This window comes from Prionailurus viverrinus, chromosome B3, assembly GCF_022837055.1.
Source record: "Prionailurus viverrinus isolate Anna chromosome B3, UM_Priviv_1.0, whole genome shotgun sequence".
Taxonomy (NCBI): Eukaryota; Metazoa; Chordata; class Mammalia; order Carnivora; family Felidae; genus Prionailurus; species Prionailurus viverrinus.
The window spans coordinates 58,235,739-58,263,570 of record NC_062566.1 but is presented as its reverse complement, the minus strand read 5'-3'; the positions used below and the strand labels follow the sequence as shown (position 1 = coordinate 58,263,570).

The window sequence follows — 27,832 nt, the reverse complement described above, 5'->3', positions numbered from 1 at the left end:
CCTACGCCCCCGCTCCCACCCACACAGGATGACAGAGGAGCAGGGCCAGAGAAGTGGGCACAAAAGGGACCCAGAGCATCCCTATCTGACAAAGCCCTGAGGCTTCCTTCCCACCGAGGACCCCCAGGATTTGACCTCCCCTTTGCTACCAACACCCTGGAGGACGGGCGGGTATCTTGGAAACCTCTGCTTCCCAGGCACCCCACCTGCCATGCAGGACCATTTGGGAAAACCTCTTGCAGGTGGGCCTCTGCCTCTGGTCTGGTTCTCTTGGAGGCCTGAGGCTTAGGGGCCCCTCTAAGGTAGTGCCAGTCCTGGAGTGCAGGATACATACACGGGCCTCCAGCGACAGCACTTGCTCATTAACGCAAGCCCTTCCTTTCCGGGTAGGGGCTGGAAGTGGGAAGAATTTGTCCCTCCCTTCCTGGCCCTACAGTAGAGGTGTTGACAAGTGTAGGCAGGTGGAGACAGGCCTGCACAGCCATTAGGAAGGTCTTCGTAAAACACCCTGTGTACACGCAGCACGAAGGGGAGGCAGGAAGTGTGAGGGAGAACCTAAGTTTCTAGAAAAATTTGCCTGTCAAAAGGAATATTTACCACACACTAGAGCCCTAGGCTTGGTTTCTGAAATGTTTTATTCTTTGGGAAAACCCAGGACGCATTGGTTCATAAAAACGTTAGGACTTCACTGTTACGTGGCCTTTCCGAGCCGCGGTGATTTGCTGAAACCACATGGTCAGTGGGACACTGTCGATGTAAGCGGTAATCCCAGCTGAAGCTGACGGAACCAGAATAGCACAGTTGAGGCAAGTTACCTTTGAGGCTGTGAGCATATCTCCACCTTCGAGAACAAAAGAATAAAGTGAAAAACTTTTCTTGAGAAATTATAAGGCCATCGTCTTGGCAGATCCATATCGGCCACAGCTCTCAGGGAGCGGAGATTCAACGGCAGGAACGCCCCTGGTGAGAGCACCGCCACTGCCTTTGAACCACAGATACGTCACACACTCAGGGCTTGAGCTAGAACAGGCCTGTGTGGGCGGCAAAGGGAACAATCCAGGCCTGTGAGGAGGGAAAGCGGAGTTCCAGTCCTGACTGCCTCTCGTCTCCCCTGCGGCTGTGCTGAGTCACTCAGCCTCTCTGGGCTGCAAGTCTTCGCACCTGTAGAAGTGGGGGCAGGGCTGGTGATTCTAGAGTCCCTTTCAGCTCCACGATTCACCGCGTTCTAAGTAAGGATGGCTGGAGCACAGAGCCTCTTCAGATGTTCGTTCATTCAACAAAGTTAACAGAAGCATTTACCATGTGCCAAGCACCACGCTGGGTTTCCTGGCCCGGAGCAGCTCACGGCCCACTGGGACTAACAGCGAGGTGGCCCTGCCGGGATAAAGAAGGGCACAGGGCAGACCCACTGGCCCAGGAACAACTGGACATCCGCCCACCTGTGCCCTGCAACAGGCAGTCCAGCTTTGCAGGGTTTCTTCCAATGGCTGGCACGTCCCTCCTTCCCCTTCTACAACCTACGAAAGGAACAGATCTAAGTTTGCAGATAGTCTCGCCAAATCAAGGAGTCATGCAACATGACAGAGTAGAGGAACAGGTCTCAGTTGGCGCAGACCGTCAGTTTTCAGAAGCCTATGGACAGGAAGAGTAAAAGAGTCAACGCTCCCTGATTATCACGCTCAGGAATTGGAGATGAATAGAAAAAAACAGCAAAGATGCTGCCTCGAACATCAGCTGGGTTTTGGCCTCTGGCACCCATTCCCCTTTCCTTCAGTAATAGCATCCTAGTTTTCTTCCCCACATCACGTGTGGTAACAGAAGCACCGTCCAAGCCCAGCCTCCCTCCCCTCTGCCCATGACCTGAGCCAGAGGTGCGCTAGGTGGAGAGTGCAGTCGGGGCACCGTGTACCCAGGTTCAGGGGAGTATGGAGACTACAGAGTCAATCCTGATGCCTCAAGTGCTGGCTTCTGCCCTGGACTTGATTCTCCAGACTTCTCATCAGTGCTGGGTGTTAGTTACCTGACAGCCATCAAAGAGTTCCTTTCCTGCTCAGGATGGAGCTGGGGTGGGTTCCGTAGCTGGTAGTTGGAGGACCTGACTAACCGAAATTTTTATGCTTCATGCCATGAGGTCCAATACAGTGCAGTTCAATCAACATGTCTATGTGTTCAGCTTCAGACCTTAGCCCAGGAGGTGACTGGGGGTCATGGTTTTGGAAGCTTAACCCGCCACCATTTGGTGGGTGGATAAGGGTGAACAGCAAAAACACAGTCACGAAGGTGGAGGAAAAGATTTCATGTTTATGAGCAGTCCCTATGCCAGGAGCTCTGTTCATTTAATTCCCACACCCTGTGAGGCAGGTGAAATCATCCCCATTCTATGGATGAGAAAATTGAGTTCAGCTGATTAAATAACACGCCAAAGGTCACTCGGCTGATGAACAGCAGAGCTGGGAGGTGACCTCAGGACTGTGAAAACCCAGAACCTGGGCTTTTAACCAGACACCACATTGCTTCACTATGGAAGATTTATGAAAGAGTTCTCAAAAATAATGTAAGCAGCTTAGTGTCACCTTGGCTCTAAGGGGCCAGCAGTGAGAAGAGCCAAGGAGAGCATCTCCTTCTGACTGTCAGCAACTGGGCGCTCAGAGCAGGAGGTGGCTGTGGGGGGGGGGGGGGGGGTGGCACCTGCAGCAGGGCAGCCAGACGTGGGGTCTGGGGAAGCATGTCCAGGTCAAAGCCACGGAGAGGATGGTGTTTCAGCGAGTGTGGTAAGAGAGGAGCAGGGGGCCAAGCCAGGAGGGCTGGGCTCCACCTGGTGTACTCAGAGGTGCTGGCCTGCAGGCACCCAGAGGAGCTCAGGCTGCCTACATGCACACGACCCTGTTCCTCAAGGGTCCAGCTGAGTGGCTGGCTTCGGCCCCTGCCAACCCGGGAGCTGGCGCCCACCCTGCCCATCACCCACCCATTGTATGCCGCTCTCCCCACCCTTCACAGCAAAACCAGCTGAGACCCCGAAAGGGGAGTTCGGCCCAGTTGTGGCCGGGTCGGCCAGTTCTGTGGCGTGGGGAGCCTGGGTGGGAGGGTCTGGCTTCTGCGGGGCTGGGGGAGGCTTCCACTGAGGCTGGCAGGCAGCCCTTCCCTTCCCTCCCCCTCAGTAAAGGAAGGCAGGAAAAAACGTGTTTTTATAAATAGCTCCAGCCCCAGCTGATTTGTAAATTCAGTGGGTTTTTTGTGTCAATGACATCACCCTCCTCCCCATAGCAACCCCCGACGATATCAAAATTGCCAAGCAACGTTGGAGCAGCTCAGCGCCCCAAACGAGCAGGTCGCTGCCTGAGAATTTAATGGAGAAATCCCAAAGTGAGCCTGGGTGCGTGGTGGAGGAGGGGCGTGCTGCGGCTGGGAAGGAGGCCGGAGCTCGCCGCCCGTGCAGCCTGCCAGGCAGCCTCAGGCCAGCTGGCGCTCCTCGGCCAAGGCCACGCTCCCTTTGACAGCCCTGTTGTCGACAGCAGATGGGGGAGGGCACTGCTCCCTGGCTGATGTGCCAGGAGCTGGGAGCAGCCATCCAGGTGACTAAGCCGGCCCACTGGCACTGAGTCACCTGCTGGCCCGGAGATTTCTTCCTTCCCTTTTGCATCTGATTATTTTGGGAGCTGGAAACTTGGAGCTGCACCTGAGTCCCGCCCCTTCTAGTTCTCCCCTCTCTACCTTGGGCTGCGAGGAAGATGGGACCTATCAGGAATCTGCTACCATCCCCCAAGGATATGGAAGATGCTGTGGGGGCCCGAGGTTCCGAGAGAGAGATGCTGGCCGGCAAAGTGCAATAACAGATATGGTGATCAGGCTGCTGTGTCCTCTGGAGGTGTCGGGAGAGAAGGGGAGACTGGTCCGTGCTAACTGGAGTCCTCCTGGGCCGGCTTTGAACTCACCTCTCACAGGATATTGCTGTTCATGAGTGGCTTCTAGGGTCAGAGTGGCATTTGGAGAGCAAGGCTGGATTGGCTTAGGCTGGCCGGGGCAGGTAGGTGGCTCTGTGCTGGGTGTGGCCCCACGTGTGTGTGAGAGCATGTGTGTCGTCCCCCTGCTGGGGACAGAGAGCAGGACTTGGCAGCAGTTCATCCTGATGCTGGGCCCACCCAGGCCCCGAGACGGGTGCTGCGGAAAAGGGACACCAAGCGCCTGGCTGTACCCAGGATGAGGAGCACCTCCAGCTCAGACACACCCAGGCCCTCTCTGAGTCCACAAGACAGAGACACGGGAGGACTTCAAGGTAGGGAATGGTCCAGAGGGGTAGCCCGAGGATGGAATCCAACCTGCCAGGGGGTCAGACATCGCACTGGCTGCCCCCTCTTGTGACAGCCCCGGGTCCTAAGGAGACAGCCTCCTATCAAGGAATTCTGTCACTCGACCACACGGCGCCAGTTAGCACCGATGGGTGTGCTCTGCTGAGCCCATAGGGACCAGCCAGGACATGGCTTCCCTGCGCTCCGGACCCAGCTGGGGGCCACCCGCGGCCTAGGCCAGACCCCCACAGAGCATGCTCCGGTGTGTCAGGCAGAGGGGCGTGGGCCACCTCCCCCCGCCTCCCCCATACAGCTGGCAGCCTCACGGGCACACCGGTGAGTAAGCTGCCAGAGGGAGGAGGCTGTGTGCCCACAGAGGCAGGACGACACCATCCAGGAGCCTTCAGGAGAAGCGGCTAGGCAAGAAAAGCGCTGAGGTTTTCTTCTTCTTTTCCTTTTTCTCTTTTTTTGCCTGAAGGGAGTGCCGCTTCCTGGGCTCCAGACAAGCACCAGCCTGCAGTGAGGAGCTTGAGGCCCAGCGGCCCTGAGGAGCGGCCACGGTAAGGTCCCTGCTGCCGCTGTGGGTTCGGGCTTCCCGGGCGGGGCTGGGGAGCCCAAGTGTCGGGCTGCCCACCACCTGGGACAGGGGCGGCAGCTGCCGGCTGCTAGGATCGGTAGCCCCGCGCCCCAGCGGACCTGCCGCTCCCTTTGCAGACTGATTTTGAAACAGCCCGGCGCAAGCTGATTTCCTATGGCTTCCTGGCCATAGGAAGAGACGCTTGTTTCTGCTGTTTCTGCCTTTACCTCCTCCTCTTGCTGGGCCGGGGTAGTGTGGTGCCACCAGGATGGCCCTCGGGAAGGCCCCTCTCACCCCACCACACCTGGGACACTCTGCTCACCTGTTCGGCCCACAAGTATTTATGGAGTATCGCTGGGACCCAGCTCCCAGTCACACCCTTCTGCAGAGCTTGATCTGGCAGAGATGCTGACTCTGAAACTTTGGAGTCAGGTCAGGTACAGGGGGCTGCCTGGCTGAGCACCATCCCTTCTCACAGGCCTCAGGCTCCCCGCCTCTGCTGCAGGGTTAATGACCTGGTTGGCTCTCGGAGGTCAGGCCCAGTGCACTTGGGGTTTAAAGTGCTAGGGCCCCACCAAGAAGCAAGGCTAATACCGCATATGCAGCTTCTTCTTTCCCTGGTGTCACGCACCGAGGTTGGAGGGACCTGCTTGCGGTCTTCCCCTAAGCCAGTTCTGGTGGGAACTGGTTAGGGCCGCCGGACTCGGCCCCCACAAAAGCACATCTGGCTCAGAATAAGGCCTTTGGGCCAAGCAAGGGGTCCCCTCTGCAGCCTAGGAGTGGCAAGCCTGGGAACCCTACTGGCAAGGGTGTCTAATCAGGAAGGCATTGGAACTCAGGGGCAAAGCTTCTGGAAGCAACTGATTGGGGTGGAAAACTCCGTGCACCCTGATAATGGCCGCAAGGTGGGAGTGTGGGGGCTCCATAGACCTTCCAGTCCCCCAAAGACGGACTGATTCTTGGTAAGCTGACCTCTCTGGGATGTGCCAGGTACAGGGAAGGTGCATGCAGGTCTGAGGTCTCTAACCACAGCAAAGCCCACTCAGCACAATTCCCAAGGATGACCAAGAATGCCCTCTGTCCTAGAGGAGCACGTGGGACTAGAGTTGGGATGAACCCAGAAGTGTCTCCCATTCCATTAATCCCCATACCTGGCTCCAGTAGGAAGAAGACAGCCCAGCTGTGGGGGTATTGCCTCCTTACAAAAGGTGACTCCAAGCCTAGGGGTCTCGAATGTATGCAGAGCTGAGCAGCAGCCAGTACCCAGAGGCTGTGGAGTGCCAAACAGCAGGCTGGCAGAGTGGCAGCTGGCTGGGCTAGGAGGGAGCAGAGGATAAAGGCGAGGGCGTAGGAAGCAGGAGAGGAAACGGCAGCCTGGGTTTTAGGCTCAGGAAGGGCTCTGGAGGGCTGGCTTTCTTAAACCTGCCCACCTATATGGGAGGGCGGGGCAGGGAGAAGGTGGAGACTCTGAGGGACTGTGTTCTGTACGCAAACAGTCCCAGAGATGCCTATAACGCACTGTTTCCTGGGTGCAGAAGGTAGGGGGGACTTGTGGGAAACTGTCTTGTGGCCTGAAAGCAGAGCCCTCCCCATAGGATTTTCTCCACACCGTAAGTGGGAAGGCCCAGGATTCAGGAGCAGTTCCCGACGTGGGCAGTACTGCAAACCTCATAAACGGGCATTCTGCCGCCTGCCCCTCAAAGAGGTAGGCTAGCCAACAGTTTGGAAGGGAGCATGGAAAATGGAAGCTTTAGAAGCAGAAAGAGCTCTCAACTTCCTGAAGCCCAGCTGGCCCTGCTGCCCAAGGTGAGCAGACTGACTGGAAGCTGTCTGTCCCCTTCTGAGCTCTGCCTCAGGGCCCTCTCGGGGCTACGGTGAGATGTGGGGGATATGAGATAAAGGGGAATTTGTCTTTTCTTGGCCAGATGCGGGCTCCAGGCAACACTTGGTGATGGCACTTGGCACCTGGTTCTGGCTCACTGGCTTGCAGGCAGGGAACAGGACTGCCTGACTACAAAATGCCACGGGTGGTGGGGACAGGGTGCAGGGGAAAGTGCTGACAAATGAAGGACCAGGCCTTTGCCGTGGGGGGCTTATAGCTCTTCCCCGTGAGTGGAAAGGGCAGCTGAGTCTGGGGGCCACCCCACCAGAAACCAGCTGAGCTACAGATCAGCCATGATCAGCAACAGGTGGCAGCATCCTCTTGCCCACCCTGGGCCCCAGACTCCTTGCTGAAGCTGTCAGCCGTGACCCATCAAGTCCAGGACATTTATAAATTTAGACCGATGCTGGGAGATGGTTCTCAACATAGAACTTAACAAAGATGGACAAAGACAGATTAGCTGAGAAAGTGGAGCAAAAGAAGAAGCCGCTTGAACAGTAACGGGCAGAGGACGCACGCTCAAGGAGATACACAAGTGCAAGAAGAGGGAGAAGGCTGGAAAGAAATGCGGTGCCACTCCAGTTTTTCCCCAATAGCAAATTGTCTGCCACTGAGTTTCTCTAAGGAATGACTGGAGTCTGTCGTTCAAGGAAACCTGAGTTTCCTTCTCCATCTGAGATCTAGATTCAGGCCTTGAGGACTTAAAACAGGCTGTAGACAGTGAAGGAACCAAGAGGCCTGGTCCCATTTCTCTCTGCGCCTGAAATTTTGTCACATGTTGGCCCCGATTCCTTGAATAACTGTATACTCATGAGCCCCATCTGAAAGCACAAACTCGGAGGGGCTTCATGCAGGGGGCCAGACCAGAGACCCCAGGGGACTTCTTGATCACTCTGGCAAATGACTTAGAAATGCCCAGGCACCATAAGGTTCAGACTCAGAGACTTTTTGCTTTTTCTGCCAAAGTTCTATGGATTTAGGAAAGTTAATCCGGGTTCTTTCACCTGAAAGAACAAGGTAAAACCAAAGCACAGCATACTTTCCATATGCTGGGGGGAAATCAGCATGCAAAGAAGGGTTCCCCCATAACTGCATGGAGCCACATTAGCCCCAGCAAAGGGACACTCATGCTGGCCAGCATTTTCTATAAAACCTCATTGTAACACATCAGTCAGTGCAGAGACCCATGTCTTTACAGAGGGAGGACGATAACCTTTTTTGTACATCTGTGGGTTTTCTGTGGCGACCATCCCCCCTCAGAAGTGCTCCCTCAGTCAGCAAACACTAGTATCTTTCTGCTTGGCTCTGGTTTGCCCGTGTCAAAGCACTCAGGCCCCTGCGCCTCTGGCTAACAGGATGGAGCCTGATGTGTGTTCTCTTGCACACTCAGGCTGCTCAGGATGTGGAGAGGGGGGCCTCTGGGTGCTCAGAGAAGCAGGTCCAGAAAGGTCTGGTCAGCTAGTGAGTTGTTCTGATCTCTGGTACCAGTGCAGCAGGGACCCAGCCCGCTCCACCTCAGGGCAAATAGCTACCAGCCGGTCACCTTTACTCAAGGCCTCCTGCTGTCAGCGTGCACGTCCTAGCTCCTGAAGGCTGCAGCGGCAGCAGAGTTAGAACTGGGAGGACTGGTTCTCTGGTTCAGCTTCCTGGCCTGGAGCCTTCGGCCTCCATTTTCTTTCTTTTAGCTTCAAATGAGGAATTGCACAGGAAGGCACAGAGGGTGGAGGGAGCCAGGGGGCCATTTATTCCACAGCCTCATGTGCTTCCAGAGTGCAGTCTGGGGTCAGGGGGGTGGGGTGCAGAGGAGGAAAGGACTGCTCCCAAAAGGAGATGGCCACCTTAGATTGCTAGAGCACATTCAAGCCAAAAGGAGTCCCTAAGAATGTCTGATCAAGCCCCATAATATTATAGAGGAAGGCAGAGGCCCAGAGAAGGAAAGTAGGTCCCGAGATTACATAGCTAACTGGTGGCAGAGCCTTGGTTTCAGGCTTTGAGGGTCCCCACTTCCCAGTCCAGGACTCTCTCACTGCCCAGACTGCCTTTCTATCTGCAGTAACATCAAAGGTGACCCTGCAGGCAAGGGCAGACAAAAGCTGCAGAGGCTTGAGGAGACAGCCTGGCCCAAAACACTAGGAGGCCAGAGGGGTCCTGATGCTCCTGTGTGCCTCCTGCCCTAACAGGGGACTGGCCCTGCCACACACACACACACACACACACACACACCACCTGGGCTGCCCTGCTCCTGCAGCTCATTCAACAGGCAGCCCCAGCTCAGCCCATGCTCACTCATCAGCGCCCCCCAAGGAGAGGCTTTGCCCCTCCCCTGCAGCCTCCCCTCCTGGACACTCTACGATAAACAGATACAGCTAATTCATAAATGGATTGACTCAAGTTCTCCTTGTCCCAGAAAGCATTTTACATTTGAACCATAAGGCTGGCAGTGTCTTAAGCCAAGGAAGAGAGGAATGATGAATGTGTCTAGGAATGAGAGATTCTGGGGCAGAAGTCAGGAAAACACAGGAGACCCTTTACTTCCGGTACTTACTTACTTTTCACCAGCATATCCTATGACCACAGGCAGGAAATTAAATGTCCAATGGCCACCATCATAGGTCAGATCCCAGAAGCAAGAGGCCTGTTGCCTGTCATCTGTCACCCTGTTACCAGGCCACAGCTGGACTTCTCTTTTCCACTATAGTGGGTCTTGCCGGAAGGTGGTGTGTCTGGGATCCAGAAAGGTGGAGAAAGTTGGGGTCTCATACCCTGGAGAGGGACAAAGCCAGGACTGGGGGCAAGAATGCAAGGCCAGGAGCGAGCATGCGTGCAGAGCTCCTGTGGAGGAAAGGATGGGCAGACAGGTGGAGCTGCCCCCACACAGTCCATCATCCCGACAAAGGCTGTTATGGCAGCCACTAGTGAGGACATGCCAGTGCACACCAGGGCCCCGCCATGTAAGTGTTCACATAAAGTTCCCATGGGCCACCATCCCTGTGGTAATCAAGGTGTGGGCCAGAGATTAAGGAAGGAAAGACCCTGAGAAGGGATGGCAGTAGCCGCCTGGGCCCCTCCAGGCCCCTCTAAACACAGTCCAGCCCAGTCAAGCGGCAGTTAGATAGGCCACGCCTTCTAACCCTGACCCAGGGCGGATGCAGAAGGCAGCGTTCTAAGAGCACTGCAGCTGGATGGCCAGTGCTGCCAAGAGGTCACACAGCCCAGAATGTGTGGCCTTTGTGCACTTAGAGCGAAGGTGTTGCACCCAGAGGGTTGTGGATGGGGCTTGAGCAGCCAACATCATGTTTCCTCAGACTCTTCCCTTCCTGGGGCTCTGGCCTGTGCTCTTACCCAGTCAGGCACAAGCCTTCCGCTTCCCCACCCCACCCCCACCCCCACCCTCCCCTGGCCTTCCTGAAAGTCGGGCCCTGGGATCTAGGACATGGGTGCCGGTCATGGCCATGCCCCAGCCTCAGACCAGGGATGACTGCTACAGGCTGAGCGGAGAGAGGAAAGACAATGAAGGGTTTCCATTCAAGCAGCTTCCAGCTGTTAGTTCTGGCAGCAAAAATGCCAGCCGGAGAGGTGAACTGCGAGCAACAGACATTTGGAGGGAACTTTGGAGCCCATTAGGAGCAAGGGCTGCAAAGTGATCATAGTGAGAAGATATTACATGAATTCATCATGTCTCTAAAGTGAGTGTCCTTGGCATCTAGGTGGCTCTTTCTGTTTCCAGCCCTGCCCAGAGTAGCTCATGCCCCCATGTAACTGGCAAGGCAGCCACAGCCTGCTGTGTCCCTGCTTGAGCCCCTTGAGGTGGGTGGACAGTGGCCTCTGCATCTGGTGGCTTGCCCACATGACCAGGCCCCTTGGGCACTGCCAGGCAAGTTCAGCCTCCAGTGTCAGTTTGCGTTTGGGGTGGACAGGCCTATGTACTCCCATTGGCATAGGAAACCTAGTACAGATGCAGAATCTGAGAGAAAGGCAGGCAGAGAGAGGCTGGAGGCCTCTGGCTGTGGTGGTTTCCCTCTGCTAAGGTTCAGGATGGCACAAGGACACATCTGCCCAGCAGCTGGACAGATAGACTCTTCCCAAACACCTAATTGGGCCCAGACAGTGCCGCCACCTAGGGCTAGGGTTTTCTCTCTTGGCTATGTAGTAGATAGACCTATTAGGTTGATGTAGTAGCAAGTTCTCCTGGAGGATCCCTGGGATTCAGCCCCTTTGGCACCAAAACTGGGCTCTCGTGCCCCCTGTGGCAGCTGGGTACATACATGGAACGGGGGAGGGAAGTGTCCACCTTGCTCCCTTTAGCAGCTACGAGGGCTGTGGGTCAACAACCTCTCGCCCCGACCGGGGGATGCAGGTCCTCGGGACTCTGGTTCCCCAATGCTCTGGACCTCATCATTCCATCACCTTCCCAAGACAGACGGACACTGTGTCCCCTGTTCTACACATCAAGAAACCGAGACTGAGGCATGCTGGAAGCCTAGAGAGGCAGAGGACTCCAATCCTGCAAGAACCCATGGTCCCTTCGGAGGGGCCGTCTCCCTCTCCAGCCTAGCAGCCCCAAGGGCTCGGCAATGTCATCTCCCTCCATTCACGCTCCCAGACCCTCCGTAGGACATTTGCACCTGCCTCCTGGCTCCATCAGCAGAAACACGTGGGCAGTCCCATCAGGTGAGGGGCACTGGCCCAGGCCATCCCACAAGCAGGAAGGGACAGGGGTTGAGCACCCTGGAAGAGAAGGAGAGGAAGGGGTCTTTTCCCAAGTGTGCCTCTCTCCTAGGGCTGAGGACTGCAGGGTGAGTGCAGAAGCCCCCTCTGTCCCACACGCCCAGTGCCACATGGGGATCCTCATGCTCTGATCAGAAATGGTGCAGGGATATTCCCCACATATGCTCTGTGTCACACGACTGGCGCTTGCTGGGTGGTGGTCAGGGTTGGCACAAGGAGGCAAACGTTCCCCCACCAACTGTTCACTGACACTTGACCCCACATAGTCAAGTCACATCAGACAGTCCTTGTAACTAGGGACCTCTGGGCAGCGCAGATAAGAGAATGGGCTAGGGGCAGATGCACTTGGGTTGAAATTTTGGTTCTACGCTCAGTCACTACAAGACCTTGAGCAAGTTCCTTCACCACCCTGAGCCTGTTTCCTTGTGTGTAAAGTGAGAATATAATAGTATAGTACTTCTGTGCTGGGCGGTTGTAAAGACTTGAGTGAGATAGTATGTGGGAATGGCTTAGCATGGGGCTAGCCCAATGGAAGCATTCACTAATTGGCAGGCATTTTATTTCTATTATTAGAGGAGGGCAGATTCACCTAGAGAAACGAGCCCTGGAAGGAATAAGTGAGCTTGTCAGCAATTCTTGATCCCCAGGAAGCTTCTCGTGTCACGGAGCAGAAAGGTGCAGGGGAAGGATAATGTGTTTTTGTTTCTAAACCACAAGTAGATCCGTATCTTTCCTCTCTGGCCCTAACCTGGGCTCTCAGCCCTGGCAGTAGGTGCTCGGATGTTACAACAGGCCCCACAGGCTGAGAGCTAGCTAGCTGGGAAGCACTCGCCCGGCCCAGTGTGCCTGCCCCGATGCCCTCTCAGACAGTACTGCTTGGCCAATGCCCCAGAGCTGGCGAGGCTCCAGCAGCATCGCCCAGGGTGAAATGTCAGCTTTCAGTGTCCCTGGCCAGAGCTCCTGCCCCATTTGTAGAATGGCAGCGCATGGACAAGCAGAAGGCCTATGTCAGCCACCAGGGCTCTTCAAATAAGGGTGTGCCTGGTCCTTTTCTCTGTGCTCAGCACTGCAACCTGGGAACAGGGCCAGAGGGAGGCACATGGACGCTGGAGGAGACACTGTCCCCCAGAGTGTTCCTGCCACTGCCTGGGTGAGGCTGAGTCAGGCATGGATCAGAAGAGGATGAGGTGGGGGTGGGGGTGGGGGTACTCACATACCAGAATTGACCACTCAGGATCCATTCTGCACATACCAGTTGTCCCAATTTGCAAATGGTCATTGAACCCAGTGCAGCAGACCCACCTGTAGATGTGACTCGAAGTGCAGAAACTTGGGGTTGGGATGGGTCCAAGAGGTCTTGTCTAGTATCCAGGATAGGAACCTTTTCTCTAGCATAGCTGACGGATAGTTATCTCGGTTCTTGCATACCTACAGTGATAGGGCATGCATTGCCTCCTATGTCAGTTATATTTGGGAGTCTCCACCCTCCTCCAGCTCCAAACCCCATCTCTGCTCCCAAAGGACGCCAGGGTTCCCTAGACTCACTCCTAAAGGGTGAGGATGGGACTTGCCTAGTAGCCTTTCTGCGACACCCACGCTTGGATTCAAACCAAATCAAATACCAGTTCAATTCTGATAATATTCTAATGCCCACACTTTATTGCAGCTCAACAGTTCATACTGCTTGGGGCTCTGGTTTGGGTATAGAAGTTATTTGTATTAAAAGAAAATAATTCACGCGCGCATTTGTGAGTCAGGAAAAAATCTTTTAGGGTGTTGATTCTAGGTTCAACAACGCAGCGCAGTTCATTCTAGCTTGGTTCACCGTTCATTTCAAATCCCCCACAACCATTTCCCCGAACCCTCCCACCCAGCACACCCTGCTTCCAGTAGCCAGCAGTCAGCCAGTGCTCCTACATCGCTAGGTACTTAATCTGTGGGGAAAGCCATACGTGTGTACCAGCTGCCCCTGCCCTGCCACATGGTCCCATCAGCCTAGGCTCAGCAGGCAGCTTCCTGGAGGGAGCAGGCCACAGGACATCAGGGGTTGGCTCATGAGGTCAGGCCTCAGTGTTACCCTGTCAGAGGAAAGAGAAAGAATCCACTTGGGAAAGACACAGAGAGGAGGAGGGAAGACAGAAGGTAAGGAGAGGAGCAGAGTGCATGGGGGAGGGCAGCGGGGGTACCAGCCATTAGCTGCCCAGCTTCTACACCACTAACCCAGGGCTCACAGGGACAGCATCTCCGCAGGCACCACCATTATGGTTCCTCCCCCCAACCCCTGGGAGGGGTGGCTGTAGTGTAGCCAGACAGAGTGCAGGTGTTTGGGGCTGGCAAATTCCCACTAGCCACCTTAGCTCGATTTGGCAGGAGGCTATAGTAAACCATGCATAAACAATAGAGCCTATGTGTAAATGCTTTATCTATAAATTGCACTGATATATCTAAAGAAATCAGTGAACAAAAATGATACATGGCAATAGGACCTCGATTAATAACAAAAGTTTGAGGCACCCAACAATGACAATAATCCCAGCACTGTCCTCAGTCCCACTCTGTGACACTGGTAGTCACCCAGCCACTGCTTGGGGGCAGCCATTTAGGGTCTAGATATACCGAATTTCCAAGCCAGATACAGCCCTCTCTGGGGGCCCAAGTCTAGAACAGCAAGTCCCTTGTGTAGGGAAGTGACAGGCACATGGCCTCTGCCCCTCACCCACAACAAACATACCCTCTAATTCAAAAGAAGCAGGGTAAAGGGCAAGCAGGAGTGAGCCATTCCCAATGGCCATCATGCTCCTAGGCCAGGGAACTGCTGGGGACTGCTGCGGACAGCCAGGGGAGGCCAGCTCTGTAACCAGGCCCATTCTCTGGGAGGGCAGGGCTCCTGGAAGCTCTCTTTTTCCCAGAGGTCCCCTACCGGGGAATCCTGAGGCCACAGGTTCTCAAAACTGAGCAGGTTCTGACAAGGGAATTGGAATCTATTTAAATCCTGGCTTTCCTGCCTGCTCAAGAGAACTACCCCAAAATAGTCTCAGGGCCTTGTCCAGATGGGACTGACAGGCCAAAATGCCAGATTTTAGGCCTCCAGCTGAGGCTCCCCAGGGTGTGTAGGTGGGTGCACTCAGCCCCCTGCACCTCTGAATATCCGGGAGGAGTCGGCAAGGCGGCCTCCAGATGTGCATCTGCAATGCAAATTAATGAGCTAATTGCACAGCGAGGCGCTCAGCGGATAATCCAGGTCAGGCCTCTGCGCGGCCGTCCAGGGGGCCATGGGGCCACCGGCAGGTCGCAGCGGGCCCGACCGAGATCAGGACCCCGAGGCGAAGTACCGGCCGGAGCCGGGGCTGAGCACTTAGAGGAAAAGGCTAGAGAAGGGGGACCCCCTTCGGGCAGACAGAGGCTCCTGGCCGCGGCCCCGGCACCCCTTGCCGACTTTTCCCGGGCTTTGTGTTCGCCTTGTCCTACCTGAGGCCACACCCTGAAATCAAACTCGCGGCCAGGTGAAGCCGGCGCTGCACAAACAAGTAAGTGCGGCCTGTCTTCGTCGTTCTAGGCGCCGAGGTCCCTCCCGCGGAGGGCGGGCCCGGCTCCCGCGGCCGCTTCGAGCTCTCCAGGGACTTCCCGCTCGGCAGGTGGGTGCCCCGGCCACCCCTCGAGGCTGGCGACCCCTCCCCGGGCTGGGGCCGGGACGCGCGGACCGGTCTCCCCGCCCGCACGGCCCCCTTTCCCCGCGCTTTCATTCCCCAAAGTTCAGGGCTGGCCGGCGCCCTGTGCGCGCAGGAGCGGCCGTGGGGAGGGCGCCGCGCGGAGGGGCCCTGAGCGCCAGGACCGAGAGCTGGCGCAGCTGGGAGCGCGACCGACCTCCGCGTGTGCGCCGGCGCTTCCGGCCTGGCTGCCGCGGCTGCTGAGGCGCGGGGCTGGGGGATTCGCGTCCCGGAGGGCACCCCACTCCCGCCCAGGAGGCGGGGCCGGTGACCGCGCCGGCTCGGAACGCGGTGGGGACAGGGGCCTGAAGCGGTGCGGCGCCCACTGCCCCTCCTCCCCGTGCTCTGCGTGGGGAGCCCGCCACCTCCCCTTGTACCTGAGATGGTGGCTCGGTCGGGAGGCAGGCCTGGGGCGGTTCCGAATTCTGGCCAGTCGCAACATCCGTGGAGACATGTACTACATATTTCACGATGAATTTCTGATCTGTTTCCACCCAGGCCTCGGACTGCGGGCCAGGGAGGGTCCTCAGTCTTCCCTCTCCTCGGTGCCTGAGAGCTCTGCCCACTGAAGGGTGAGGAGTCAGGAGGAAGAGCAGGGGAGGAAGGCAGCCAGGAGGTGAGTGAGGAACCTTCAGCCCTGGTAGGGTGTCCAGCAGCCTTCTCAAGACCTCCTTGAGAGACAGGCTGGAAGGGTCAGTGGGCAGGCAGGTGCCCCCCCTGGGATGGCCCATTCTTGGTACTGTCAGGCAGGGGCAGGGGCCCTTTCTAGGTGCCATTTCTCAGTCCTTAATGAATGTGCATTGCTACTTACACCAGCCCAGCCCACATGCCCCACCTGCCCCTGACCCAGCCTCTGCTGTCACTGGGTGTGATGCCTGTCTGGGGCAAGTCACTGTCACCAAGGCTGGTGTGCTGAATTTATGCTTGGGAAAGAGGCTCCCAAACAGGAAGGGCAGTGGCAGGCCCCGTGTCTGTGCTGAGCAGGCCAGGAGGCAGCTGCAGGCAGAGGTCCTGTTTGGCCAATCCCAGCCGCTAGCTCATTCCCCAGATCTCCAACCTGCTAAAATCCATCCAGCTTCTCTTCACAATGGGTGAGTGGCACCCTATCTGGGATGTAGACGCTGCTAGGAACACCAAGGGCGAAGACATAAAGAGCTTCCGGGGTGGGGGCTGTGTTTTCTGTGCCTTGCCCTATTCTGGTGTGTTTTGGGCTCCCCTGACTTGTTTTTCTAGGTGGGAGAAGAGAGGGAGGTCAGGTCTATGTCTGCCCTCAGATCTTTTGGAACTGAGCAGCATATACTATCATACCGCAAGTTCTCCTCAGGCCATACATAGGACAGTAGCTGAGAACACATTTGGAACCAGAAAGAGCTGGGTTCGAATCCTGGCTTGGCCTTTTATTCCCTAAGCAAGTTGTTTTACTTCTCTCTAAACTTTATATGAAACGGAGCAGTCGTGCCTTCCTCATAAGACAGTTGTGAGAAGTCACAGTGATAAAGAATAAATGTAGACCACCCCCAGCAGTGAGCCACCTCCCAGCCTCCAGTATTACTTTGGAAATGTTAAACTACCTGAACCCTCCCCTCTTGGAGAACTTTGAGAACGGTCTGGTTCTGTGTCAGGAGCTTGTGAAGGGGTTAGAGCAAGCCATGAGAGTAAAGTAAAAGTAGATGGTCCATACAGGGCAGGTAGTGAGGTGGCCTAGGGAAGGGGCCATTTCTGGAAGAGGGTCCAGCTTTGGAGACAGAGATAGCAGTATGTTCTGTACATGTCACAGGTACTCACATGTCCATGGGTGCCCCTGGACACACTGTTGCCACAGGGCTGCCTAGGACAGAGGGGGCCTCTGCCCTCAGTGGCTGTGTGATCTGGGGCAGGTCATTTGACTTTTCTGGGCACCAGGCATGTTAGAAGAGCTTGGAGTCAGAGACATGGGGTTTGAATACCAGCTCTACCACTTACCATCTCGGACAGTCTTACTCTCTGAGCCTCAGTTTCTTCACCTGTAAAACAAAGCTCATAATATCTACCCTGTAGTGTCATGACCATTAAATGCACTAATAAAAAGCACCTAGAACAGGGTCTGACACGTGCTAGGCACTTTACACCTGCACGTGTGTAGTATATTCCAGAAAGCTTTCCGCCTTCCTCTCCCAGCCACCTTCCATCTTTAAGATGCACCCAGTAAAGCAGGTGAGAGCCATCTCACAGTAATGTGAGTGTAAAATGAAGAGAACAAGACAGAGACATAGAAAGTTAAGGGCTGTAAAACAGAAGTCTTCTTGTGTGATTAGGGGCCTTAATCCTGTGACTAGGGGACTCTAGAGGTTCTTCCGGCTAGGCCCCAAGGACTCTGTGATGAGGGCTCAGGCCCCTGCATGTGGAGGCTGCTGAGAAGCTGGAATAGTGATAGAGATGCCTGGCCTGCAGCCCTCCCCGGAAGGCCATTCTTCACTCTTCCCTTGGACATAACCCCATGCCCAGGAAAGCCCAGTGCTGTGGATTCTAAGCACACTGAACATAGGTCAGAGGGCTGCTCTGGCTTGAGCCGTGGCTGGACTGCAACAGAGATGCTGGCCCCCGAGGCGGGCCTGAGTCAATATTGACCTTCCTGGCTGGCCAGCCTGGCTCTTCGGCCTCTCATTCAGTTGGAGTGTTGACACAAGAGGTTGAATGAGATTTATTATCATATTCTTTTCAAGAACAGCTCCTGTATCTCTCCCCTGGGGATTCACTGGGACCTGTAGTGTGGGAATGGTGACAAGAGCAGGGAGTCCAGACATTTTGGCTTGTGTGCATAGTGCCCTCTGCCCTGCATCCTCAGCTTCTCTCTGGGCCTGTCCAGCGGGACAGCAAAACCTCAGGGGACTGCTCAGCATCCTGGGGACACTGTGCTTCGAGCAGTGGTGGTTAGGGGCACAGCCTGGGTCTAGGGCCCACCCATCCTGCAGGTGACAGCTGGGCAGAAGTATAAATGAAATTCTTTCCAGCCCCTTCCCCCTAGTGAAACTTCAGGGGGCCAGGAAATGGTGCTGGGATGCCACCTCTCCTGACTCACGTTATGTGACGAGGGGCAGCTGGCAGGCCCAGACCCCTTCTAGAGGCTGAGGGAGGATAGAGATCAGCTTCATACAAAGGATGAGCGGCAAGGGGACAGAAGGACAGAGGGCAGGGGCCTCGGGAAGGAGGAAGAGCCCCCATCACCGAGTGTATTCAAACAGGGCACAAGAGCAGGTACAGACACCTCCCTGTCAGGAATGCCACCAAGTGACTGAAAGTTGGCCAGGGATGGAGGGGAGGCCAGACTCCTCGAGCAAGTGCCATAGCACGTGCATCACCATCTCTTCTGTTGCACAGTGAAGATCAGGGTGGGGTAGCCTGATGTGTAGCCACATCTCTTTGGAAAAGCAAGCCACACTGCATGAGACTGAGCATCTTGTTTTATTCACCATGGTCCCTAGAACCCGGAGCAGAGTCAATGCACAGTAAATGAATTTATTGAATCAATGAATGAATAACATAATTTTGTATCTAAATGAACTCCAGAAGGTAAGTTTTGAGAAAAATATTCCTGGCCAGTAAGAATCCTTCAGTGAAAGGCTGGCTTCTGTCCATGGTCTTCTCAATCAGGGGGCCAGTGAGGCCTGTCATTCTTCGCAGAAAGATGTGTGGGATGACAGTTCCCAAAGAGTGTTATCAAGAGGGCAGACAACCCATTGACAAATCTCTGGGTGGAAGGGCCCAGCCCTGGGGGTGACACGGTCCTTTGAAGGCCAGTCTGTGACTGGATGGTGGCAGTAGTGGGGGTACCTTTCTAAGTGCTGTAGAACGCAGGGGGCTTACCTCTATGTCGGCGCCATGATTCTACAATAGTTCCTTTCCCAAGGCCTCATGAATGGGCCTGAGAATGACACAGGGTGTTGTGCTCCTGCCTGCAGCAGTGTTCACATCAGGTCGGATAGACACAAGTCTCCCCTTCTTTGCTGCTCTCCTTGGGCAAATGACTTAATCTCCATAACATGGGTTTCCTCATCTGCATAATGGGTACAGTGATAGTCCTGCCTTATATAAAGGCTTGTGGTAAGGAGATCCTGTCTGTGACATGATCAGCCCAGAGCCTGGTGCTTACAGTCCGCACTCCCTGAGTGATGACTGACTGACTGGGTATTTACTAAAAATACCTAAAATTGCTCCTTGAGTTGCAGCAGGTACTGTTTCTCTCCTCACCGTACCTGGAGTAGTGAGCTGGCAGAGGTGAATGAGTCTACTCCCTGGTCACCACCAGAAATGCTACAGCCTAAGAAGGAGGAGAGCAGGCCAAGGTCACATGAAGGAACTTAGGAACCCTACGCTCTGGGGCCACACCGAGCCGGCACTCAGCTCTGATAAGCAGACACTGAGCCTCCCTCAGCGGAAGCCCATGTGTCTCTCCACTCTGGCTCACTAGCACTTGGAGTGGGGCCCAGGGTGCAGCTGCCTTCTCATTTCCCCGTCGCCCATGAAGGGGAATCCCACCAGCCTCATTCCTTTTAAAAAAAATTTTTAATGTTTATTATTTTTGAGAGAGACAGAGAGAGAGAGAGAGAGACAGAGACAGAGACAGAGACAGAGACAGAGTGTGAGCGGGGGAGGGGGAGAAAGAGAGGAGACACAGAATCCGAGGCAGGCTCCAGGCTCTGAGCTGTCAGCCCAATGCAGGGCTCGAACCCACACGCCGTGAGATCATGATCTGAGCTGAAGTCGGACGCTTAACCAACTAAGCCACCCAGGCGCCCCTCCACCCGCCTTATTCCTAAGAATTTACCAATATCTCAGGACTGACAACAACCAGCCAAATCCTGCCCCCTTCAGAGTCACTGCAAACTCCTTTGGACTCACTTCCTGGAAGCCACCTTCCAAGTCTGCTGCCCATTTTTGTGGATTCCTTCAGTAGGCTACAAGTCCTTCCCTTGAGACGGATTTGATGTGTGGAAACAGCCAAAACCCACTCAAAGCTGGCTGCGGAAGGTAACGTAGGTGACTGTGTTAGACACGCCCTCACCACGAGCGAAACAGCTCGGTGGGCCTGGCCCTCCCCGCTGGCAGATGGATGTCTTAGAGAAGCAGTTTGTGAGGGTCACCCACCCACTGCAGCTGTCCTGATTGTCCCCACTGTGGACTCTAGACCAGCCTAGCCACAGTGCCTGGCTCTGGGGGGTCCACCACCCAAACCCCTTCTAGTCATGGAACAGTAGCATCAGCCACAAAGCTCTGCCCAGCACTCCTTGAGCCGAGCCTGCAGGTTGCCTCGCTTTAGGCTGAGCCCCTGTGCTGGAAAGAATACACTCCTGCTGCTTCTGTAGCTCTTCTCATGTATGCCAGGCCCTGATATACCAGCCATCACCATGAAATCTTTGGAGCGTTTTACCCACCCCTTGTAGGGCAAAACCAAAACCTGGTTCCAAACAAAGTAAGGGTCAGCCTGCAAGTCAGGACAGCCCTAATCCCCTCTGGCTTCTGACTCACAGATCAGCCCAGGATAAAAAACCTAGCAATCTTGATGGAGGGAGCTGGCCCTGGCCGCCCCGCTTCTCCACACTCCCATGAATTTACTCGGGCTGCTCGGCCCCATGCCTATTCATAGACACCCCCAGGAAAGAGACTAAAACAGCCCAACTCCCTTAGGTCAGGCATGGTGGACAGAGCAGGGGCTTTGGAACCAAATGTGGGTTCAGACCCCAACTCAGTTATTTCCTGATTTTATCCCGTTGGGCAAGTTATGTAGCCTCTCTAGAGTTATGTAGCCTCATCTAGAGTTGTGGGTAACAATGATAATTCCTACCTCCCTCCGGTTGTAGTGAGAATTAAGTGAATTGATCCTTGGAAAGAGCCTAGCACATTTCCTTTCTGGCCTCTGCTCCTCTGACACGACAGACAGTCATACCATACCCGTCAGTGACGCTAGGCCTGTGGCTCCCTGAACTCTCCCACCAGCTCCACCCTCAGGTTTACTGGGTGTGGCAGCATTTCCTCCAGAAAGCCTCTGCCAGGAACTGACAGGCTTCCCATCTGCCAGAGTCTGGCTGGAGGAAACAGCCTCAGCAGGAGCTGTGCCTGGAGAGCTTCCTTCTCAAACTGGTTTGGGCAGGGTTCTTTGCTCCTGGTGCTGGGCATCCCCCTCTGGTCCAGTCAGGGGCCAGCCAGCCAGCAGGTGATGTCTGCAGACATTCAGAAAAGGAGAGTTCCAGGGGTGCCTGGGTAGCTCAGTTAGTTAAGCATCCAACTCTTAATTTTGGCTCAGGTCATGATCTCACCGTTCATGGGTTTGAGCCCCTCATCACACTCTGCGCTGACAGTGGGGAACCTGCTTGGGATTCTCTGTCTCCTTTTCTCTCTGCCCCTCCCCAGCTCATGCACGCATGCGCTCGCTTGCGTGCTCTCTCTCTCTCTCTTAAAAATAAATAAATAAACGTTTAAAAAAGAAGAAGGAGAAGAAGAGGAAAGTTCAAAGCATTCCTCAATCACAAGGATGGATCCCAGCCTAGAAAAGAACCCTCAGCCTCTCCCTCCCCTGTATGGGGATGAGGTGTCAGACAGGAGGCGCTGGGTCAGCGAAGGCCACCCTGAACCTGAGCTGGTGCTCTGCTTCTGCCCAGTTGCCCTTCAGAGTGTCAGGTCCAGGGGGTTTCCACTGGGTTAGGCAGGAGGAAAGGCAGGGGCTGGCTCTCAGAGGAAGAATCTTCCTCCTCCCTTGTTCCCCCTCCCTCCTCAGGGGTATCTTCTTTGAGGAAAGCCCCTCTGCTGGGGGAATGGAGTGTGGATGCACAGAGGTGGAGATACTGGGATGGCAACTTTAAAGGCTGGCATGGGCTGATTTACCACTGCGGCCTCATGGTTGAGGCAGCAACCACCTTCCTTCAGCCCCTGGGCCCTTGGTCTTGGGTCAGAAGGTAGGAAACTGGGGTAGAAAATGGAGATCTAGAAATGGCCAGTCGAGGCCCCTGTCTGGGCAGGTGATGTGTTCCAAGGACATAGGCCCTGCAGAGAGATGCAGGATGTCTTTGTCTCAGGTGTTTCCACACCCAGTGACCTGGCAACATGGGACACTTGAGTGGATGAGTATGTCTCTTAGATACTCAGTTCTCATGATCACTCTTTAAACATGTTTTGTTTTCTTTAGAAGGAGATCTCGGAAAGGATCCCCTACTCCTAACCTTTGCCATCAAGCATTAGGCTTTGGACAAAGGAAACCTTGGTAGTTCCGTTTATCCCTGGGACCCATGGGTGTGAAGGTTTTGGCCCCAGCAGACCAGCGGCTCCAGGAGAGCCCACCAAACTTGGGACCCCATGCAGTCACCCACACTGGACCTGGGGCAGGCAATGGCCTGTCTGTGGGTTTCCCCTTCTCCCATCCCCCCATCACCGCCTCCAGCTTATAATTTTACCTTTCACATCTAGATCTGATTCATTTCAGGATATGACATGAATTAATTTTTTTTCCATATGGATATCTAATTGCTACAGCTACGTTTATTGAAAAGATTATCTGTTCTCTACCATATTGCGATGTCACCTTTGTCATAAATTAAGGGACCTTATATGACTGAATCTATTTCTGGATTCTCTCTTCTGTTCCATTGGGCTATTTGTCAATCCTTGTGCCAGTTCCACACTATATCAATTTTTGTACTATTATAATAAATCCTTGATATATAGTAGGGTAATCCTTCAACCTTGTTCTTCAAGATTATCTTTAGTATTCCTGATTCTTTGTTTCTCTGTACATTGTGTTTTTTTTTTAATTGGCTTTTTTTTAGAGTTTATTTCTTTTGAGAGAGAGAGAGCATGAGAAGGAGAGGGGCAGAGAAAGGAGAATCCCAAGCAGGCTCCACACTGTCAGCACAGAGCCTGACAGCTCGAACTCACAAACCGTGAGATCATGACCTGAGCTGAAATCAAGAGTCGGACTCCCAAACGACTGAGCCACCCAGGTGCCCCAAAGCCTGTTTTTCTCCTTGTGTTTGTTTGTTTGTTTGTTTGTTGTTTGTTTTTAGAGAGAGACTGTGTGAGTGGGGGAGGGGGAAAGTGGTGGGGGGAGAGAGAGAGAGACTGTGAGAGAGAGAGAGAGGGAGAGAATCTTAAGCCGGCTCCATGCTCAGTACAGAGCTGGACACAGGGCTCAATCCCAGGACCCTGGGATCATGACCTGAGTCAAAATCAAGAGTTGGAGGCTCAACTGACTAAGCCATCCAGGTGCCCCCTTATGTTTCCTTGTCCATTTTGTAATCAGTTTGTCAATTTCGACCAAAAGAAATATGCTGGGATGTTGACTGTGATTGAAACAAATTTGTAAGTTAATTCAGAAATAATTGGTATCTTTGTATCAATGAGTCTTCCAGTCTGTGAACATTCTTTAATATCTTTAATAATGTTTTATACTTCTCAATGTAGGGACCTTGCACATATTTGATTAGACTTATTCCTAGGTATTTGACATTTTTAATGTAAAATGGTAAATGGTATCTGAGAGATTGTTTCCATGGTAACGCTTCTGATAGCAAATGACAAGGCTTTTTTTCCCCCTCCTGAGGCCATTTCTCCAACTTTTGGACACCAGCTGGGTATTCAACAATTCAATTCAATTCTGACACTACCTGGAGTCCGCACAGACCCCACAGGCTCAGTCCCACAAACCCCCCCCCCGCCCCTCCCCCCACACACATTGCAGATACCAGTTGTGAGTCTTGGGCCACAGGTCAGGCTTGACCAACTGGCTATAGTTGAATGTTCCCATGAGCCCCTTCTCAGGTTCTATAATTTACTAAAATGGCTCATGGAACTCAGGGAGGCACTTTACTTACTATTACTCATTCTTATAAAAGATAAAACCCTTGGGCGCCTGGGTGGCTCAGTCAGTTAGGTATCTGACTTCACCTCAGATCATGATCTCCCTGTTCATGAGTTCGAGCCCCATGTCGGGCTCTCTGCTGACAGCTCAGAGCCTGGACCCTGCTTTGTTTCCCCTCTGACCCTCCCCTGCTTGCACTCTCTCTCTCTCTCTCTCTTAAAAACAAATAAACATTAAAAAATATTTTTTTTAACTTAAAAAAGATACAACCCAGGCACAGCCAAAGGAAAGAGATACATAGGGCCAGGTATGGGGCAGGACCAAGCTTCATCCACGCCCTCTTGGTGCTTCACCCTCCCAGAACCTTGATGGATGCGCCAACACGGAAGCTCCCTGCTTCCTGTCATTTAAGGGTTTTTATGGAGGCCTCACTGCACAGGTATGCTTGATCAAATCATTGGCCCTTGATGAGTAACTCAATCTCCAGCCCCTCTCCTTCCCCAGAGGTGAGGTAGGGCTGAAAGATTCTTTCCATTTGGGATTCCAAGGGTTTGGGGAGTTGTGTGCCAGGAACAGGAAACTAAAATCAAATATCTATTTCCCATTGTACCCCAGAATCTTTAAAATTTTATTTCCAGGGTACCTGGATAGCTCAGTCAGTTAAGCATCTGACTTGGGCTCACTGTTGGCTCTGCTGTCAGTGCCGAGCCCGCTTCAGATGCTCTGTCCCCCGCTCTCTGTGCCCCTCCCCTGCTTGCACTATCTCTCAAAAATAAACATTAAAAAAAAAATTTTTTATGTACATGGAGCTGACCCCATGTACACATTTAAAATTTTATTTTCTATTTGTTTATTGTTGGTATGAAGAAATACAACTGGTTTTTTTATATTGACCTTAAATTCACCTAATTCCAACAGTTTGTATGTAGTCCTTTCTCGATTTTCTATGTAAACAAATCATGTTGTCCCAGATAGTGTTAGTCTCACCACACTTGGGATGAGTCTTAACAGCCTCTCTTTAGGTGGGGGTTTCCCACTAGCTCAGTGATTGGCTCTGATTATTTTATTTTATTTGGACATGATGGCCTGATTACAACAGCCATTTTCTTTCTTTCTTTCTTTTTTTAACTGTTTATTTTATTTTTGAGAGAAAGAGGGGGGAGGGGCAAATGGGGGGGTGGACAAAGGATCTGAAGAGGGCTCTGTGCTGACAGCAGTGAGCCTGATGTAGGGCTCAAACTCATGAACTGTGAGATCATGACCTGAGCTGAAGTTGGATGCGTAACCAACTGAGCCACCCAGGTGCCCCTGGCTCTGATTTCTGACTCTCTTCCCCCCTCCTCTAAATCCTGAGTTCAGTTCATTGCTTCCAGCTGCTCCCCACACCCACCACCACAACTCTGGGTCCTAGGACTCTGTGGTGTCCTTTTTCCTCCAGCCTTTCCTGCTGCCCCTGGGAAAAATTTGTTCCCAGGAGGGGACCCAGGAGGGGGATACTAGAGCCATTTACTATTTGCTAAAGATGCTGTCCTTGTGCATTCCTACAGAATGCACTCAGGTGAGGCCGCGGAACTGGGGAGAGGGATGTTCTGGGGATAAAAGTATTAGCTGGCTCTTCTTCAGTTCTAGGGTGCATCCCTACATCTGCATTTAAGTTCACATAGTGAGGCAGGAAGGTAGAACCATCAGTGAAGCTAATCTAGGGACAAAGGGTCTGTCTGTGAGGCTGTAAGGGCAGAACTGCTGAATAAAGACTCCGGGGGCCAAAGGCTGAGAGGCAAGAGGATGTTTTACCAAACCTCAAAGTGTCTATATCATGGAGAGGTGATGAGGTGCCCAGACCCTCAAAATTAGGTGTGGTCCCTTGACCAATGAATCTGTGAAGAAAGATATTGGACATCTTTCCCGGGTTTGTATCTGCTCATATCCCAGTATCTGCAGGGCCCTGAGTTCAGAGACAGACATTCACAGAGAGGTAACATGGTAAAAGAAGTAGCCCCTGTTCACTGGGAGGTCTGGTCACTTAAGCCTCCCGAAGCCCCCCCCCCCCCCCCCGTGAGGCAGCCTTTATTAACCCTGTTTTGTAAACGAAGAGCCCTGGGACACAAATCATTTGGGTAGCTTGCTCAAAGCCTCCTCAGATTAGTGGGAGACTCCCTACAATTCACCTGCAACTCAACAGGTCTATTTCATTCCAAAGGCCTTGGTCCTTGGGGGTCCTGCACATGTGGCTTTGTCTAGAGGGAGTATTAGGTAAGCTCCCAACATTAAGGTCCCATAAGTTGCTGACACTCCAAGAGGTGTGACATAGATTAACTCACATGTGGTGAGTTCCTCGTGGGAAAGCTGTGGCTATTGAAGCCTCCCTGCCTTTCTGAGTGGGTGCCAGCTGCCTCCCAGATTCGTGACCTCCTCCAGAGCCTGCTAAAGTGACTAGGAAAATGCTATTTCCGGAACAGGAGCCAAAAGAGAATGCCACGGCTCTGTATCCCAAATCTTTGGGGGGAGGGGTTGTTTGTTTTATATACAAGAACTTATGTTTACTGCTAACAAAAACAAAACCAAACACTACCAAAAAAGAGAGCTAGGGAAAGAGAGAAAATGGTCAGAAGCACAGCACCAAATCTCTGGATAGATGAGTGATCCAAGCATTCATTTCAAGAAACAAATATGTCTGTTTCTTGAAACTTAGAAGTGGACTTTCCAGGTGGCATTAGAGCCCATTCAGTGTACTTGGCCCCAATAAAGAAAAAATTAAAACAAAAACACCCCCAAAACCCCACATTGAGCTGTTTTGAGCCACTTCAGGTACAAAAGTATTCAAGTGAGCCATTCTGACCAGTCTCCCTGAAGGCAGGCTGGGGTCATCACTATACCCTGGGTTTCCAGGCTCCCCATCTCAAGTCTGAGTACCCATGTCCCTGGTAGCTGTTGACATTGCTCACAGGGCCTTAGGCAAAGCCCAGATTAGCAAGGAGAAGAATGGAGGTTTGGCTACAAGTGATGTTTTGCACAGAGTCCTGAGACTCAAGGGGAAAGGCCCAAGGGTGGGGGGGAGTGCTTTCTTCCCTGGGGAGACCTACCCCTAGTACAGTTGTCCTCACCCACACCAGCTGTGCCCTTAACTCAGGACCTTTCTGGAATGAGGGCCAAGCACTTGGTGACCAAGAGGGCCCTTTTGGGGTCCCTGATCCTATGATATGTGGTCCCAGACTGGATAACACGTTGGCTTTTTTATGAATGTTATTTATCACATAAACAGGGATTCTGTGGTTGAACCATCCTGGGACAAACAGGAGTTGAATGTGATCTGAAAGAAAAAACAAAAAACTTTAACGTGCTGTTGGATTCGACTTACTAGTTTTGTTTAGGATTTTCCTTTTTATTCACAGGTGAGATTGGTTCAGCTTTTCTTTTTCTTGTACTATTCTTACCTGGTTTAAGAGTCAAGGTTGTACGTACATGTTTCATAAAATGCATTTACCTGCTTTCTTCCCTCTTTCCCCTCTTTAAATTATTGACAGTGGAATGATATTTGTAATGGGCTTTGGATCTTAGGAAAACACACCCCCAGAGTCTGCCTGCTCGGCAGGAGACTTGGCACAGACAGGCAGAGAGACAGACACCTCTTTCCCTTGTTTGTAGTCTGTGTTGGCTTATTTCTGGCACTTTTGTTGTTTCTGGGACTGCTTTGCTGGGAGCTGGCCATTTCCCTGAGGAAGTAGGGCTGAGAGGTGAGGGAAGCCCTGGGCTGGGGGAGGGAGCATTGAGAGAGGGGTGGGGGTGGGGGTAGAACCCACCTGTGCTTCCCTGGACCAGGCTCCC

General features: G+C 53.4%; 2 protein-coding genes across 9 annotated transcripts in view; one reads left to right on the top strand and one right to left on the bottom strand.

The window, feature by feature from the left end:
* Window positions 1-584: 584 nt before the first annotated feature.
* On the bottom strand, window positions 585-16,079 carry LOC125167326 (uncharacterized). Of its 2 annotated transcripts, XM_047861309.1 has the most exons (4): window positions 15,558-16,079; window positions 12,776-12,901; window positions 1,300-1,517; window positions 585-841 (listed from the first exon to the last, which is right to left on the bottom strand). In XM_047861309.1, the coding sequence occupies exons 1-4, from the start codon at window positions 15,954-15,956 to the stop codon at window positions 667-669; spliced, it is 918 nt and encodes a 305-aa protein (XP_047717265.1). In that variant the 5' UTR covers window positions 15,957-16,079; the 3' UTR covers window positions 585-666. The 2 variants fall into 2 exon arrangements, 1 of the variants encoding a protein (XP_047717265.1); XR_007152762.1 differs by lacking the exons at window positions 585-841; window positions 1,300-1,517; window positions 12,776-12,901 and adding an exon at window positions 13,358-13,551.
* PAK6 (p21 (RAC1) activated kinase 6) overlaps window positions 4,095-27,832 on the top strand; it is a 36,036-nt gene continuing 12,298 nt past the window's right edge. Inside the window, exons 1-5 of one of the 7 annotated variants that reach the window (XM_047861302.1) lie at window positions 4,095-4,273; window positions 4,765-4,846; window positions 15,030-15,108; window positions 15,679-15,796; window positions 27,270-27,399. The gene's annotated coding sequence lies outside the window, so the exon portion shown is untranslated. Of the gene's footprint in view, window positions 4,274-4,764; window positions 4,847-14,971; window positions 15,109-15,678; window positions 15,797-23,115; window positions 23,151-24,270; window positions 24,447-25,226; window positions 27,742-27,832 lie in introns of those variants that run through there. The other 6 variants (XM_047861305.1, XM_047861300.1, XM_047861304.1 and 3 more) reach the window with 6 other exon arrangements.

Bases quoted from the DNA above. Each gene is read 5' to 3' on its own strand.
- LOC125167326 (XM_047861309.1), bottom strand. From the start codon at position 15,956: ATGGCACCTAGAAAGGGCCCCTGCCCCTGCCTGACAGTACCAAGAATG. The intron at 12,902-15,557 runs GTACAAGGGGAG...CTATCACTGTAG, and splicing joins CGACCGAGCCACCATCTCAG to GTATGCAAGAACCGAGATAA. The intron at 1,518-12,775 runs GTGGGTCTGCTG...TTCCTTTCGTAG, and splicing joins ACTTCGAGTCACATCTACAG to GTTGTAGAAGGGGAAGGAGG.